This window comes from Sinocyclocheilus anshuiensis, unplaced genomic scaffold (assembly GCF_001515605.1).
Source record: "Sinocyclocheilus anshuiensis isolate Anshui unplaced genomic scaffold, SAMN03320099.WGS_v1.1 scaffold407, whole genome shotgun sequence".
Taxonomy (NCBI): Eukaryota; Metazoa; Chordata; class Actinopteri; order Cypriniformes; family Cyprinidae; genus Sinocyclocheilus; species Sinocyclocheilus anshuiensis.
In genome coordinates, this window is record NW_015552593.1 from 145,582 (window position 1) to 162,768 (window position 17,187).

Genomic DNA, 17,187 nt, shown 5'->3' on the forward strand with positions numbered 1-17,187 from the left:
AAAACTTGAATTAAAAATATTATACATTAATAAAAAATATGCATCACTGTTTTCAAAAAATATTAAGCAGCACAACTGTTTTCAATAAATATTTCTTGAGCAGCAAATCAGCATATTAGAATGATTTCTGAAGGATCATGTGACACTGAAGCCTGGAGAATTGATGCTAAAAATTCAACTTTGCATTACAGGAATAAAATACATTTTAAAATATATGCAATTAGATAACAGTTCTTAATACTTCACGATACTACTGTTTTTACTGTAATTCAGCCTTGGTGAGCATATGTACTAATAACAGAAGACATAAAAAACAGTTATGGAGGAAAATGATCTTTCTGAGATGCTTTTCATTATCTCCTGGTATATTTGCTTGGATTAAACTCTCTGAGGTGTGTGTGACGTGCAAAAGAAAATAAGAGACTCAAGCAGACTCAAACAGCAGAACTGAGTGATAGTGAGACATTTTACAGAGATGCGAGAAATGTGAGAACATTTTGTAATGCTTACTTTTGAGGTTTAATATTTTTTTTTGTACAGTTTGTAGAATTACTAAAATGAGGATCTCAAGCTTGGCTGTTATGCGGTCTAGCTAAAAGTAGAAACCTATGACATTTTCACCTTCTCACATTTAATCTTAAAACTGTGGGGCGTACGACTTTTATGGCTGTGTTATCACCATTATCTGAAGTCCTTTTTTGTCCTTTTTTGAAAGTAGAACAAAAGTCAATAGAAGTAAGCTAGAGGCACAAGAAACCCTGTTGAAAATGAAAATTTTTGCATGGCCTTACTTGAAACGAAAGTTATGCAACATGACACAATATATCCCAGCTCTCCCACTGAGATGTGTGCTAGTTTACATTGATTACAGTTACATAAGTGAATGCTTACTTTGAAATTCTACACTGCAAATTACGGTGTTTTAAAATATAAATGTCTTTGTATGTGCCAAAAAAAGTATGATGCCATCTTTACATTTCGGAAAGTATATAATGAAATGTATATTGAGCAACTGCTACACCCTAAGTAGAAACTTCATGATAACTTGCTGTTTGACTGAGTGCTAGTAAATACAGTAATTTACCTAACGGCACATCACAGGTTCCAGAGTTGTGTTTACCTTGGGTAAAAACGTTTCCACTCAAGTACAAACTCAAAGGTGGATGACTTCAACTGTAATGTTTCTGCCTAAAGCATGAGCATTACAGGTCTTCGTGGAAATTTCCAGTGGTTTCCAGTCCAGTCAGAGAAAAGGTCTCTCTTTTTAGAGATAAAATGTGCATTTCTCTGTAACAGTGGAGGTTGAATTGCACACAGAAATAAATAAATGCTTCAATGTTTGGAATAATTATGATGTTTTATGTCTTCAGTGTCACACGATCCTTAAGGAATCATTCTAATATGCTGATTTGCTGCTGAAGAAACATTTCTTATTATTATCAATGTCGAAAACATTTTTTTTTTTTTTGTGGAAACCATGATACATTTTTCCAAGCTTCTTTAATGAATAGAAAGTTGACAAGAACAGCATTCATTTGAAATAGAAATCTGTTGTAACATTATAAATGTCTTTACTATCACATTTTGTTAATTTAATGCATTCTTGCTGAATAAAAGTATTTTTTTTAATCTCACTTACCCACAACTTTAAAAAATATTAAGCAGCACAGCTGTTTTCAACATTGATGATGATAAATAATAAGAGATATTTCTTGAGCAGCAAATCAGCATATTAGAATGATTTCTGAAGGATCATGTGACACTGAAGACTGGAGTAATGATACTAAAAATTCAGATATGCATCACAGGAATAAATACATTTCAAAATATATTCAAAAAGAAAACAGTTATTTAAAACTGTGAAAATATTTCACAATATTACTTTTTCTGTATTTTGATGAAATGCAACCTTAGTGAGTGTAGGAGACGTCTTAAGAAAACATGAAAAACTCTTAATGATTCCAAACTTTTGACCAGTAGTAGTGTATCATCTAAGCGCATATAACCATGGACCAATGAAAAATAATCAACCAACCAACAAGTTAGCACATTAGTAACACAGGGATGCAGCATGAACGAAGAGGCTGATGAATTCAGTGTTTGGGGGCATGACTATGTTTTTTAACCAATGGCAAACAATGGAAGTGTTCAGGAAACCTGTTTGAAAACAGTCAGTTGTTGATTTTGTAAAATCTTTATTTGGCAGAAATAGAAAGAGTAGGATACTAGTATGCTATTTCGAAACAAGCCATTCTTTTTGCAATTCCATATGGTGCCACTAGTGTGACACACTTTCACCTTTAGAGAGCAGAAAATTAGTACAGCTTTCTTAAGGACAGTTGCTCAATTTCTGTGGACTTCTGCAGAAGCAGATTCCATGGAAAGTTTGAAACCTGAATGAAAAAGCATAATTTTTCTAGGACAAAGCTGAATTATGTTGCAGCTGTCTGGCACTTAGACTCAGACTCTTCAGTATTGCTGCAAACAAACCTCTGCGTCGCCAAGACACTGCAGCAGTCAGATCTCCTTGTACAGGACAAAGTTTGTCTTCAGGCTATTAGCTTTTACGACCATGTAGAGCATGACCCTCTGCCTCAGTCCAATGGCTTTATTTATGGCCGTGCTCTTTGTTTTCTTATAGGAATGCTGAGAATGCTACAGGCTGCTCTCTCTCTGTCCCAACAAGACACAAACGAATAGTACTGGCATCTCCTTTTAGACACAATCTCACCCACATCCACTCCTACTACAGGACACAATCTGAGGAATGCAAGATGCTAACAAGACAAGTCAATTTATCTTTGTTTTCTCCATCTCCCTCATTTTTTACTGTCCACCTACTGTTACATGCTCATCTGCTGCAGTATCTGACTGGTTTTATAATTTAACAATGAACTGACACACATCGAACTTCACAAAGGGATCACTCAGTATGGTAAACTGGGGCAAGTTTTTACTTCAGTGAAAATTTCTAATGATAGGTTTATTGCTGAAAGTCAGTTTCTGTGCTATATATCTTCAATTAACACATGCTAGCCTTTTGTGACAACATGCCCCAATGGTAGGTCATGTTCTCTAGCTGTATGGGGCAAGTTGTCACAATGGGAACCTGCCATTAAATAACCTGTTATAGGCTTTATAGCAAGATTTAAACAGTAAAACATTTATAAAGCACAAAATAATATACAAAAACCACTGATATTTTTGAACGTTCGACCTTCAATGCAGTATATACTCTTTGTGACAACTAGTCCCAGCCATCCCAATTCTGAAATAACAAAAAAGAAAAACCAATCAAACAAAATAATAAACTAAATAAGAGAGTTGTTTATTCATTTATTTATTTCAGATCTAGCTTCACAACTTGAAAGCATATATGCTGTAGGTATATGTCTTTAAAATTTGGTAGTGTGGTTAATGAAACTGTCAGTCTAAATATATCTGTGCGTGAAGGACGTTGTGATGGGAACATCGTATATGTTTGCAGAAATGTTCACATTATCCCACAGACTTTTGTATGATGTTGTGGATGAACAACAGAACACAGAAAAAGCCTCATTTGATCTGCATGTACAACATCAGAATCTATGCATGCTTAAATTTAACTTAAAAGGCACAGCGGCTGTGTGTCAATCGCATTACTTTTGCAAAACAAGGTGTGCAAGACACTCCAAAACTAAAGACACTCTGGGAAAGAAAGTTCAGCCTCATCGGTTCAGTATTGCCATGTCATGTTTATGGGCTCAAGACAAATAGATTCCCTTTTAGTTCTCAGTAAAAGTAACTTTCTAAGACACTGGCTTATTCATGATATTGAGTACATCATCCAAAATGGATGGGCCCAAGTCGAGTTCGAGAGAGAAAAGGGATCCTGTGATTTGAGTGAGCGACTCCTGCGAGTGGCTTTTGCTTTTGGAGATTTCAAAGTCCGAATCGCATAGACGACCCTCTTCAACACCGCTATCTCTGTCCGCCCAGTCACCCTTGATGCCGAACATCTCCTGTTCATACTCAAAGACCGAATCACCATTGTTGCCATTGTTAAAGTTCCCATTGGCATCAGCGTTCCCGTTAACAAAGACGGACAAAAATGTTTCAAGCTCATTTTCACTGCTGTGTATCTTCTTCTTTGCAAGTGATTTCTCAGGCGTCTCAGTGCGGTCGATCGAAGGTTCGTCCTCCTCTGGGACGGGGCTGGGGTCGCTCCTGAAGGCACTGATGGACTGAAGCAGGGTCTCCATCTGCAGGATTTCCAGATCTTCAGAACCGGCTGGAGGAGTAGATGGCTCAGACAGGCGATCCTGGGTCATGGGAAACACGGTGGTGGAAATCAAAGGTAGAGTCAGTGCTTGGCTGCCCCCGATGGTTGGGAGTGAGATTGCGTTCTTCAGGACCGGCGATGGAGTTTCGACACAAGACGCATCGGAGGCGCTATTAGCTCTCGTGAACTCCCCATGGATGCCATATTGAGGTCGAATACAACCACCTTTCCCTGGTAGAAGCTCAAAATTTCCTTGCAGGAACGACATGTCACCGAAGGCATCGCACTCGCCGCCCTTTCCGATGTGGATAGTGTGTCGAAAGTCCCCAAGAGGCGGACTGATCATATCTGGGGATAAAATGTCCCTCAGACGGCATTTCTTTCCCTTCTTACTGTAGTTGGATTTCAGGTAGATGGGCGTTTTGGCAGGCATCCCTGCTATAGAGTCCAGCGGGTATGGAGAGGAACGGGGAACGCCCTGGAAGTTCAGATCTCCTCGGCTGTGCGATAAACTTGCTGGAGTCTCACAAAGTAGAAGTGCAGGGGTTACATTCTCAGAGAGCAGCTGTTTTAAATGCGTCCTCAATCTTCACTGAAGATAATCCAGCTCGAATGTTTGGATTAATGTCCTTTACCTGGATGGATGGAGAAATAATTTAGTTTTCTTTGTACTCAGCATCAAAAACCTTTGTTGTGTTCATAAATCCAATACTGAAATTCTTTTAAATGTTAAAGTAAATGTCACGTTTCTTAAGCACGTACAAAGAGAGATCAAAGAAAATATTTAACACGGTCTGAAACGTCTTTTGGAGATGCTACAGACAGATAGATGATAGATAGATGATAGATAGATACATAGACAGACAGACAGATAGGTGCTACATTCAAAAAAAATCACATTAGGGATTTTGAAAAAAAGCTAACTCAAGTTAATACAATAACAATTATTTTGTTGTAAAACAAGAATAATGAGAACATCAGTTGTTATTCATTTCAAAATGACTGTATGTATGTTTACATGTTTTAATTAACACCACATGAGTCAAGAAGCTTTAAAGATAAAGAAAGGATTTCTAGAGATAAAGTAGAAATTGACAGATTTCAGATTTAGAGTGGCTTTAGAGAGAGGAGGGCAGAAATAGACAGGAGACTTCTTGCCCATTTATGGACATATTTCCTTTTGAGAGGCCTTTAAACACTGACCCTCACTGACAGACTGCAAACAATCACTAAAGCAGCGACTCAGCCACAGCTAGCCAAATATGTATGACTGAAAAAACATCCACATTCCCTCTGCAGCAGAGCCCAACATCCTCTCGCTCCTTTAAGACCCTCTGCACTAAACCGTTTGAGACCTGGGGCCATTTTCATTTCAAGAGAGAACCTTTTGTGAAAATGTAAATATGCACCATATTCCAAACTTACTTCAAACTTTTGGAATACTTGATATTTTTCTTGTAATGATTGCTGAAGGATCATGTGACACTGAAGGCTGGAGTAATGAAAACAATTATTTTAAATTGTGATAATATTTCACAATATTACTGTATTTAAAAAAATGTAGCCTTGGTAACCATAAGAGATTTCCTTTTTTATTATTCTATTTGCATTATTTCAAATGTTACATATATATTCATTTGCCTTGGAATATGATGTAAATATGCAAATCAATATGTTAAAAGAATACAAATACAGACAGTGTTGGGGAGTAACTAGTTACATGTAATGGCGTTACATAATTTAATTACAAAATAAATGTAACTGTAATCGATTACAGTTACTGAGAAAAAATGCGTAATTACAGTTACTTATGAAAATGTTAAGGATTACAAAGGGGGGTACATCTAAATATTTCTTGTATTAATATTTACTATTTCTTATTATGACTTTAAATCTGTATGTGGTGGCTGTGCTTTGAAATTAAAGTAATTAGTGTTGAGTACTACTGTAAGGTTAACACTGCCTGACTTCATGTAGAGCATGACCCTCTGCCTCAGTCCAATGGCTTTATTTATGGCCGTGCTCTTTGTTTTCTTATAGGAATGCTGAGAATGCTACAGGCTGCTCTCTCTCTGTCCCAACAAGACACAAACGAATAGTACTGGCATCTCCTTTTAGACACAATCTCACCCACATCCACTCCTACTACAGGACACAATCTGAGGAATGCAAGATGCTAACAAGACAAGTCAATTTATCTTTGTTTTCTCCATCTCCCTCATTTTTTACTGTCCACCTACTGTTACATGCTCATCTGCTGCAGTATCTGACTGGTTTTATAATTTAACAATGAACTGACACACATCGAACTTCACAAAGGGATCACTCAGTATGGTAAACTGGGGCAAGTTTTTACTTCAGTGAAAATTTCTAATGATAGGTTTATTGCTGAAAGTCAGTTTCTGTGCTATATATCTTCAATTAACACATGCTAGCCTTTTGTGACAACATGCCCCAATGGTAGGTCATGTTCTCTAGCTGTATGGGGCAAGTTGTCACAATGGGAACCTGCCATTAAATAACCTGTTATAGGCTTTATAGCAAGATTTAAACAGTAAAACATTTATAAAGCACAAAATAATATACAAAAACCACTGATATTTTTGAACGTTCGACCTTCAATGCAGTATATACTCTTTGTGACAACTAGTCCCAGCCATCCCAATTCTGAAATAACAAAAAAGAAAAACCAATCAAACAAAATAATAAACTAAATAAGAGAGTTGTTTATTCATTTATTTATTTCAGATCTAGCTTCACAACTTGAAAGCATATATGCTGTAGGTATATGTCTTTAAAATTTGGTAGTGTGGTTAATGAAACTGTCAGTCTAAATATATCTGTGCGTGAAGGACGTTGTGATGGGAACATCGTATATGTTTGCAGAAATGTTCACATTATCCCACAGACTTTTGTATGATGTTGTGGATGAACAACAGAACACAGAAAAAGCCTCATTTGATCTGCATGTACAACATCAGAATCTATGCATGCTTAAATTTAACTTAAAAGGCACAGCGGCTGTGTGTCAATCGCATTACTTTTGCAAAACAAGGTGTGCAAGACACTCCAAAACTAAAGACACTCTGGGAAAGAAAGTTCAGCCTCATCGGTTCAGTATTGCCATGTCATGTTTATGGGCTCAAGACAAATAGATTCCCTTTTAGTTCTCAGTAAAAGTAACTTTCTAAGACACTGGCTTATTCATGATATTGAGTACATCATCCAAAATGGATGGGCCCAAGTCGAGTTCGAGAGAGAAAAGGGATCCCGTGATTTGAGTGAGCGACTCCTGCGAGTGGCTTTTGCTTTTGGAGATTTCAAAGTCCGAATCGCATAGACGACCCTCTTCAACACCGCTATCTCTGTCCGCCCAGTCACCCTTGATGCCGAACATCTCCTGTTCATACTCAAAGACCGAATCACCATTGTTGCCATTGTTAAAGTTCCCATTGGCATCAGCGTTCCCGTTAACAAAGACGGACAAAAATGTTTCAAGCTCATTTTCACTGCTGTGTATCTTCTTCTTTGCAAGTGATTTCTCAGGCGTCTCAGTGCGGTCGATCGAAGGTTCGTCCTCCTCTGGGACGGGGCTGGGGTCGCTCCTGAAGGCACTGATGGACTGAAGCAGGGTCTCCATCTGCAGGATTTCCAGATCTTCAGAACCGGCTGGAGGAGTAGATGGCTCAGACAGGCGATCCTGGGTCATGGGAAACACGGTGGTGGAAATCAAAGGTAGAGTCAGTGCTTGGCTGCCCCCGATGGTTGGGAGTGAGATTGCGTTCTTCAGGACCGGCGATGGAGTTTCGACACAAGACGCATCGGAGGCGCTATTAGCTCTCGTGAACTCCCCATGGATGCCATATTGAGGTCGAATACAACCACCTTTCCCTGGTAGAAGCTCAAAATTTCCTTGCAGGAACGACATGTCACCGAAGGCATCGCACTCGCCGCCCTTTCCGATGTGGATAGTGTGTCGAAAGTCCCCAAGAGGCGGACTGATCATATCTGGGGATAAAATGTCCCTCAGACGGCATTTCTTTCCCTTCTTACTGTAGTTGGATTTCAGGTAGATGGGCGTTTTGGCAGGCATCCCTGCAATAGAGTCCAGCGGTTATGGAGAGGAACGGGGAACACTCTGGAAGTTCAAATCTCCTCGGTTGTGCGATAAACTTGCTGGAGTCTCGCAAAGGAGAAGTGCAGGGGTTACATTCTCAGAGAGCAGCTGTTTTAAATGCGTCCTCAATCTTCACTGAAGATAATCCAGCTCGAATGTTTGGATTAATGTCCTTTACCTGGATGGATGGAGAAATAATTTAGTTTTCTTTGTACTCAGCATCAAAAACCTTTGTTGTGTTCATAAATCCAATACTGAAATTCTTTTAAATGTTAAAGTAAATGTCACGTTTCTTAAGCACGTACAAAGAGAGATCAAAGAAAATATTTAACACGGTCTGAAACGTCTTTTGGAGATGCTACAGACAGATAGATGATAGATAGATGATAGATAGATACATAGACAGACAGACAGATAGGTGCTACATTCAAAAAAAATCACATTAGGGATTTTGAAAAAAAGCTAACTCAAGTTAATACAATAACAATTATTTTGTTGTAAAACAAGAATAATGAGAACATCAGTTGTTATTCATTTCAAAATGACTGTATGTATGTTTACATGTTTTAATTAACACCACATGAGTCAAGAAGCTTTAAAGATAAAGAAAGGATTTCTAGAGATAAAGTAGAAATTGACAGATTTCAGATTTAGAGTGGCTTTAGAGAGAGGAGGGCAGAAATAGACAGATAGGAGAGAGAGAGAGAAGGATAACCACAGATCATAAGAGGGAGAGAGACTTCTTGCCCATTTATGGACATATTTCCTTTTGAGAGGCCTTTAAACACTGACCCTCACTGACAGACTGCAAACAATCACTAAAGCAGCGACTCAGCCACAGCTAGCCAAATATGTATGACTGAAAAAACATCCACATTCCCTCTGCAGCAGAGCCCAACATCCTCTCGCTCCTTTAAGACCCTCTGCACTAAACCGTTTGAGACCTGGGGCCATTTTCATTTCAAGAGAGAACCTTTTGTGAAAATGTAAATATGCACCATATTCCAAACTTACTTCAAACTTTTGGAATACTTGATATTTTTCTTGTAATGATTGCTGAAGGATCATGTGACACTGAAGGCTGGAGTAATGAAAACAATTATTTTAAATTGTGATAATATTTCACAATATTACTGTATTTAAAAAAATGTAGCCTTGGTAACCATAAGAGATTTCCTTTTTTATTATTCTATTTGCATTATTTCAAATGTTACATATATATTCATTTGCCTTGGAATATGATGTAAATATGCAAATCAATATGTTAAAAGAATACAAATACAGACAGTGTTGGGGAGTAACTAGTTACATGTAATGGCGTTACATAATTTAATTACAAAATAAATGTAACTGTAATCGATTACAGTTACTGAGAAAAAATGCGTAATTACAGTTACTTATGAAAATGTTAAGGATTACAAAGGGGGGTACATCTAAATATTTCTTGTATTAATATTTACTATTTCTTATTATGACTTTAAATCTGTATGTGGTGGCTGTGCTTTGAAATTAAAGTAATTAGTGTTGAGTACTACTGTAAGGTTAACACTGCCTGACTTAAATGTTTAAAAAATGATTAAGAGTTGAATTTTTTTTTTTAGAATTTTAGAAAAGTAATCAAGTAATCAAAGTAATAAAAAGTAATCAGTTACATAAGTTTAATATAGAAATTGAAATAGTTACACTAATTATTACATTTAAATAGGGTGATCTGTAACCTATTACATTTCCAATGTAACCTTCCCAACACCGAATACAAATATGTTTATATGTCTTTCTACTTCAGGGCTGTTGAGTGCTTGAATCTGATTGGTTGACAAATGTTCTAAGGTATGTAATTATTTTCCAGGATACACATGGCTAAAGTAGTTCCAGGCAGGTCTTGACCGCATTACATGTCCATAACCAAATTATTTCAGTTATTTCAAGGGTTCTTACAGTCAGCAACAGCAAAAGACCAGGCAAATAAATATAACAAATAATACGATCAAAATGACAAACTCTTTCCACATTTTTTCCACAAAATTACTTTATATTATCAATGGAAACTTGGACACTTTCTTTCTCCTGCTACTACTGCACACACATACAGTATAGACACACACTTGTTGTCAGCGCTGCACTGTGACTTTATCAATAAAATAGTTTAAACATTTTTCAGTATAAAGGTGCTAACACTGCTGTTCTTGAAGCAGTTAAACTTACAGTTTTGCTCTTAGTAGAGACACTGCTGCTGAAACACTGTTGAGAGACGCACAGACTCAGGTAATGCACATGTGCCTCAATCACACAGCTACAATGAATCTCTCCCTCCCTAATAACTGAATTATCATTGGCTCAAGCCTCCGTTATTAGCTCTATAATCATTTTGGAAATAGCAACGGAGGCTTGGGATGATATGCGTAAGAAAATAGTCCTACACACAAGAGCATTTTAAGGACAAAAACCTGACAGATATCTTCAAATACATCATCTGAACAATGGGCCTCATTCATGAAACACGAGCAGAACTGATTTTTGTGTAAATCTTCGTAAAGCTGTTCTGACAGAAATTTTCGGATTCATGAAAGTGTTCGTATATTTTCAAAATGTTAGTTGGTATAGAAATGTACACCTGCTCCCTACCATGTGTAAATGGTGCGTAAAATGTTCTGTGTTCTTTTTGGCAAACTGATGACACTGAATTTTGATGCACTGATAATCATAATATTTTACAAGCTCGATTGCTCTGTTTTTTTTTTTTATAGCTGAGAGTTGATAAACTGTTTAGCTTTGGGTAAAACTCAGCGCTTGTCACTGTCACTTTTTACCCAGCCATCGAATCAATGGAGGAGGGGCGGGACAAATAGCCTACTACATCGACCAATCATCCTACTTACAACAACTGAACAACAATAGAGAAGTTAATATTGCTGGTTACTGCATTTTTATATTCAGTAATATTCTTCAAAATGAGATACTAGTAATACGTTACTGCCGTGGATATTCCACATCATAGCAACCAAAGTGTCTCAGCTGGAAAAATGCTGTGCCACCAAAGCATTTTCAAGCGCCACCAGCTGGCCGTTTTCAGAAGAGCACCTGACATTTTTTCAGCTGGCTAAAAACGCTTTGGTGGACACACATTATTGAATATTTATTGTTAGGCATATGGCCTATTAGACTTTTTTGCATTTATGCAATATACTGGAGCCAAAACTGAGAAAGGAGTCCAGAATATTCCACTGCGTTCCTGGACACGCAATTTGCGTAGCTGTAATTCATAGGCGGGGATTATGCTAATTGTGAATGAGCATGCACGAGCACCCTATTTACGAATTATTGGAATTCATTAACATACACATGTTTTAACAATCAAATCGGACGTTTACGAAGCGTTTGTGAATCCGGAGGAGAGTTTTCAGGAAGGTCTGTTTTACGCGCAAACTACTCAGAATTGACTCCTATATTTACAAATGTTTCATGAATGAGGCCCATTGTCTTGAGGTGTGGTAACACAAGTGTGGTAGTATAAGTGGAATAACAGGAAAAACTGTTGAATTATTAGAAAAATAACGCACACCGATGTGTAACTATACTGCAATATCAAACCAAGTACCATCTGTGTCCAAATACGGTGTGAGGCCATTGAATAATAAAATACCATGGCATTACCATCTGATAACATGGAGCCACCACAGTACTTAAAATGACAGTCTGAACGATGTCACAGCTCACTGATCCACAGCCGGGGAGGACACTGTTTACAAAACACTAGAAATTACATTTCCTAGGAATACACGACTCCCCTGTGGTAACGTCCTAACAAATCACACAGCTGATAAACAACAGGAGTACCATGAAAGTGGGTGCAGTACAGTCCTTGACAATGATGTAGGCTAGTCTGTTTGAGTATAGATGAATAGAATTATTCTGGTCGTCTTACAGTCTTTGTGTTTTCTTATGCGCGTCTTTTTGCACCAGCTCAGAGGTCACCTTGTGAGTTCATAGGGCTGTAAAAGCATTTTTGGACACTGATTCAGTGAAACACAAATAAACCTCAGTGAACTGAAAACTATTTTTAGATGTGACAAGCATCATCGGGATGGCTCAAGAATGTGTGGCTGCATGAGTGTGTCGGTGATAGAGGAAAATGTGTGTGTGTGTGTGTGTGTGCAGAAGGAATGCTGCATTGCTTCTGGTATCAGAGCTGTGATTGTCCCCAAATATGCCTTCACTTTGCTACTTTGTCATATATATATATTTTTTGTAAAACCATATCTTGTAACCAGATCTCTGTACTTTATTCTTCAAATCAAACCAGTGTTATTATTGCTAAGTTTTAGTAATTGTGTTGTGTGTTTCTGTCATTATTAGTTTAATCATTATCAGTTTTTTTTTTAAATATGTCTATATAGTTTTTATTATTTTTATTTCAGTTTTGGTTGTAGTGATTTCAGTGCATCAAGATAAACTACATGAATAACTCGCTGACTAATTTTAATTTTATATTTATTGTTTTATATTTTTTCAGATAAAGTTTATTTCAAGTAACAAATAATAATAATAATTATTATTATTATAATTATAATAATTATAATGTATTATATTATTATTAAAATAACAATATAATATAATATTAATAAAAATAAAGAAATATAGCTAATATAAGAGATAAATTCATAAGAATTAAAACGTAAACTAAATTTCAAATTTACACTGATAATATAAGAATAAAAGCAAATACAATTTATTAATAAATACTATCATAGTATATAAATAATATTAAATTAACACTGAACCGCCTTTGACTTTAATCTTAAAGGTTTTGTTGCAGTTACATTAAACAGCAGCATCTAGAAATTCGCTTGTTTGTTTACACTGATGAAAAAGTTCACATAAATCCTTCTGTCATGGCATGATCAAAGCAAGCAGGTGTGAAATAAATCTCAAAGGAAGCCCAAATAATACTTAGTGTAGGTTAAAGGGTTAGGGTTTAAGGTTAAAACTATGGTTAGTCTTCACCTAAAACCCCAGCAGGTATGAGATGTCTTGGAATAAATTGTTCAATGCCATGACTTGTTGAACAATAACAAACAATGCGATTCAATGCAACAGCCAGCCGCTGAGGTTTAGAAGTAGGGCAGCTGCCTCTCACACCCTCTTGATATGGCTTTATCTCAGGGCCATATCCTGCCTTCATTTTAGATCTGGAATGAGTCCAGGGGTAAATGTTGCACTTCCAAGTGCCCTGACGCCCTTGTAGAATGTCGAGATGGATCTGTCTGCCCCCTTTCCCTGGGGGACCGTATCATCACACACCCCTCAGAAGTGCGTGTCAGCAGGCTGGCAGCGTGTCTCCCTTCTGGCAGACCGAATAAGCCGAAGCCTGAGCTCCATCCAGCAAAGAGACAAAATGGACATAAATTAAGACTAAGGCATAATGAGAAAGAATAAGGTAGCTTAAATGGAGATTCCTAACAAATATTAAAATTCTGTCACTTGCCCTCATGTCTTTCTTCTGCACGACAGACATAAAAGATATTTTGAAGAATGCTGGGAATGAAACAACATTGAGTCCATTGACTAACATTCAATCATGAATGTTGACTGAATCGGTGAGCAAATAATAGAATATTCATTTTTGGGTGGACTATCCCTTTAAGATTGAACTAAATGGAATTACTGAGAAAGAATGAGACTGAATAAGAAAAAAAAAATGAAACTGAGGTGCCAAAATTAGAAAAAAATAGACACGATGTCATTGAACAAACCAGACTGAGACTGAACTTGACAGAATAAATGAGACATATTGAAACAGAATATGTAGAGAGTCCACCAAAAATTAAAATTCTGTGATAATTTACTCATCTTCATATCGTTTCCAACGTGTATGCATTCCTTTCTTATGCAAAACACAAGATATTTTGGGAAGCAAACGACACTGAAGCCCATTTTTCTCAATATATATATGTTCCACAGAAGAAAGTAATTTGTTTGGAACACGAAGGCGAGCAAATAATGACAGAATATTCCTTTTTGGATGGAGTATCCATATCTGAACTAAACAGACTGAATGAGGAAAAAATGAGACTGAAAGTTGCCAAATAAGAAGAAAGTTGACTGAATGTCATTGAACAAGCCAGAATAAATGAGACTGAATACAGAAGAAAGTAAGCCATACGGTTTTGAAGGTGAAAAAATGATGACAGAATTTTCATTTTTTGGTGGACTATGCCTTTAAGACTGAACTAGATGGAATTAATGAGATGGAATGAGACTGAATAAGAAAAAAAAATGAGACAGTATGTCACTGAATGAGACTAAATGAGAGGAAAATGGACTGAATGCTGTTGAACAAGTCAGATTGAGACTGAACTGGGCAGAATAATTGAGAATGAATATGACCAAATGTGATATAAGACTCAAAGCACCGGAATGAGACTGAACAAGATGGAAAGAGACAAAATGGCAAAATTAAAAGAAAGAACAATGGAGCAAAAAAGAGTCCAAATGTGGTGAGAGGTGAGAGCAGGGGCTACAGAAGACAGATCTGTCCGAAGACAGATATCATTGCATGCTGCTGGCACTCAGGAAATAACTCACGTGTGAGTATGTGGGTCACATTATTATTAGAGCAAGTGGGAGCAGTGATCTAAACAAGTGCAATGATGCCATTACCACTGTACACAGCAATGTGTTAAGACTCTCTCCAGCCCTGCAACTGCGCCAATTTTGATTCTCCCTCTGACCTATTTTAGCCATAGCCTTTTTTGGCTAAAAACCCGACCACCTGGTCCCGTCTAAGAAGTTGCTGTTGCTGCTGATGCTGTATTTAAAGCACATCTGCATCATTTGGATGTTTTTGGCTATTCTTTTTACAGGTGCAATATCCCAGAGCTTGCATGGCTAGATCATCTGGGCCGGTCAAGCTCTCCCTCTCTTGGGTGGCTCTGGTTTTTCCTCCTCTCTTGGGTGTTTTAGGCCTAAGCTTTCAATCTTTTCAAATTCCTCTGACCACAAACGACCCTGTTGGACAATGTTCTAAATGATTAAAGACAAATACCACAGTCGGCCCAATTTGAGGTTTCCAGTGTGTTACATAAAGCAACCCTTAATTACACTCTGCTGCTGCTTTTGGAGGAACCAGGGTGGAGCGAGGTCTCTTTCGCCTCAACTTCATGCTTTTTACACCCTGCTATCCACCTCCAAGGCTTCTGTTCTCAAGCTGCTGTTGTCTTTGGCTTTCCTGCGTCCAAGAGTCGAGTTGACTTTCCAAGTTCTGTTGGACAGAGGAATGTATCTGAGGAATTTCAGAAGCTCTTTTCTGGTCAAGCAGTTGAGCATGTGCTTGAAGAACAGAGAGGAACCAGGTGTCGGGTTGCTTTGAGCTTGTTTTGTGGTGTGTGGGAATTTGCGCGACATATTCTGCAGTACAAAATCTCACATGTCGTAATGACAGCCATGTGCATGAGTGGAAAGAGGTTTCACAAGCCCAACCAGTAAATAGCAGCCACATGGTCTTATGTCATCTACAATCTTAAAAATGAAGGTTTCAACAGGGGGATTTTGCAGCAGTGCCAACAATGCCTTAAAAATAAAGGTTCTTCTTTGGCTTTAATGGTTCCATGAAGAACTTTTAACAACGTTTCCATTGGACAAAAGGTTGTTTATAGTGGAAAAAGCCTATTTAGATGATTAAAATGTTCTTCACACTAAGAACTGTTCACTGAAAGGTTCTTTGGGGAACCCAAAATGGTTCTTCAATGGCATCGCTGCAAAACCCCCCTTTTGGAACTTTACTTTTTAAGAGTTTATAAAGAACCTTTTGTGGAATGGAAAGATTCCATTGATGTTAAAGGCTCTTAATTGAACTACAGTACAGATGCCAATAAAGAACCTTTAGTTTTAAAGGTTGTACTCAAGAAACGTACCCTTAAGAAAATTCTATTTGCATGTAATTTAAATAATCATTTGTTATCATGCACATATTCCTGCCAAAAAATCATCAGTATCTAGTTTTACCTGCTCCTGTGTCTTTGCAGATGAATGTCCCCCTTTTCTTCACTCTGTGTGGTTGTCGTTCCGGAGGTGCCTTGACCTAAACTGTTAGTCAGCTTCTGGGTGGTGCAGCGTGTTGCCGTTTTCGTCTTCTCTCTCACTCTCTCTCTCTCTTTCTGCCCTTGAGGGTTTACTTCTCACAGGCAGGACGTCTGCTGGACAGCTGTTTCAGGATTCCTCCTCTGAAGCATTGCGGCATGTCTCCGCTTTGCTTTGCTCCTCCTTTCTCCGCCTGCAGCACCTGTCCCTGCCTGTCTGGGAAGACGGCGGCGTTGAAATCCAATTCTCTCGTCTTCTGCAATCCCGACCCGCTGGAGCTGCAGCAGTATTTCCTGGCGAGACTGACAGCGCTCGCTCAAGGGAGGAGGAAAATGAATGTGGAGTGTGGAGTCTCTCCTACTGTGCTTCCCAGCTGCTGAACGTCAAAGTCCTTCCCTTCCAAAACAGAGTAGAAGAAATACAACGTCCCTCTCTCACTCTCTCTGTTCGTCTTGTCACTCCCCACCTCCCTTCTCGCACTCTCTCTCACACGTTTTTCCTTTCTATCACAGTTCTCACATTCATTTGCCTTCTTTGGATCCCATTCTATTCTGTCATTCTGCAATTTATTTCTGCTGACTTCAGCATCTCTGCCTCATTTGTTGGCTCAGCGTTTACCAGACACCATTACAACATGCGTGAAATGCAACCTTGCTAGAAAGAAAGACAGACAGACAGACAGACAGACAGATAGATAGATAGATAGATTAACATATAGAATGTTCTTTAT

At 38.0% G+C, this 17,187-nt stretch overlaps 2 protein-coding genes across 2 annotated transcripts; both read right to left on the reverse strand.

Moving 5' to 3' along the window:
* Nucleotides 1–3,383: 3,383 nt before the first annotated feature.
* Nucleotides 3,384–4,978, reverse strand: LOC107665582 (cdc42 effector protein 3-like). Its single transcript, XM_016456502.1, has one exon. The coding sequence runs from the start codon at nt 4,692–4,694 to the stop codon at nt 3,789–3,791; it is 906 nt and encodes a 301-aa protein (XP_016311988.1). The 5' UTR covers nt 4,695–4,978; the 3' UTR covers nt 3,384–3,788.
* Nucleotides 4,979–7,043: 2,065 nt separating this feature from the next.
* On the reverse strand, nt 7,044–16,847 carry LOC107665567 (cdc42 effector protein 3-like). The gene is made up of 2 exons (XM_016456488.1): nt 16,383–16,847; nt 7,044–8,556 (listed from the first exon to the last, which is right to left on the reverse strand). Exon 2 carries the CDS (start codon nt 8,352–8,354, stop codon nt 7,449–7,451), a length of 906 nt encoding a protein of 301 aa, XP_016311974.1. The 5' UTR covers nt 8,355–8,556; nt 16,383–16,847; the 3' UTR covers nt 7,044–7,448.
* Between the last annotated feature and the right edge of the window lie 340 nt (nt 16,848–17,187).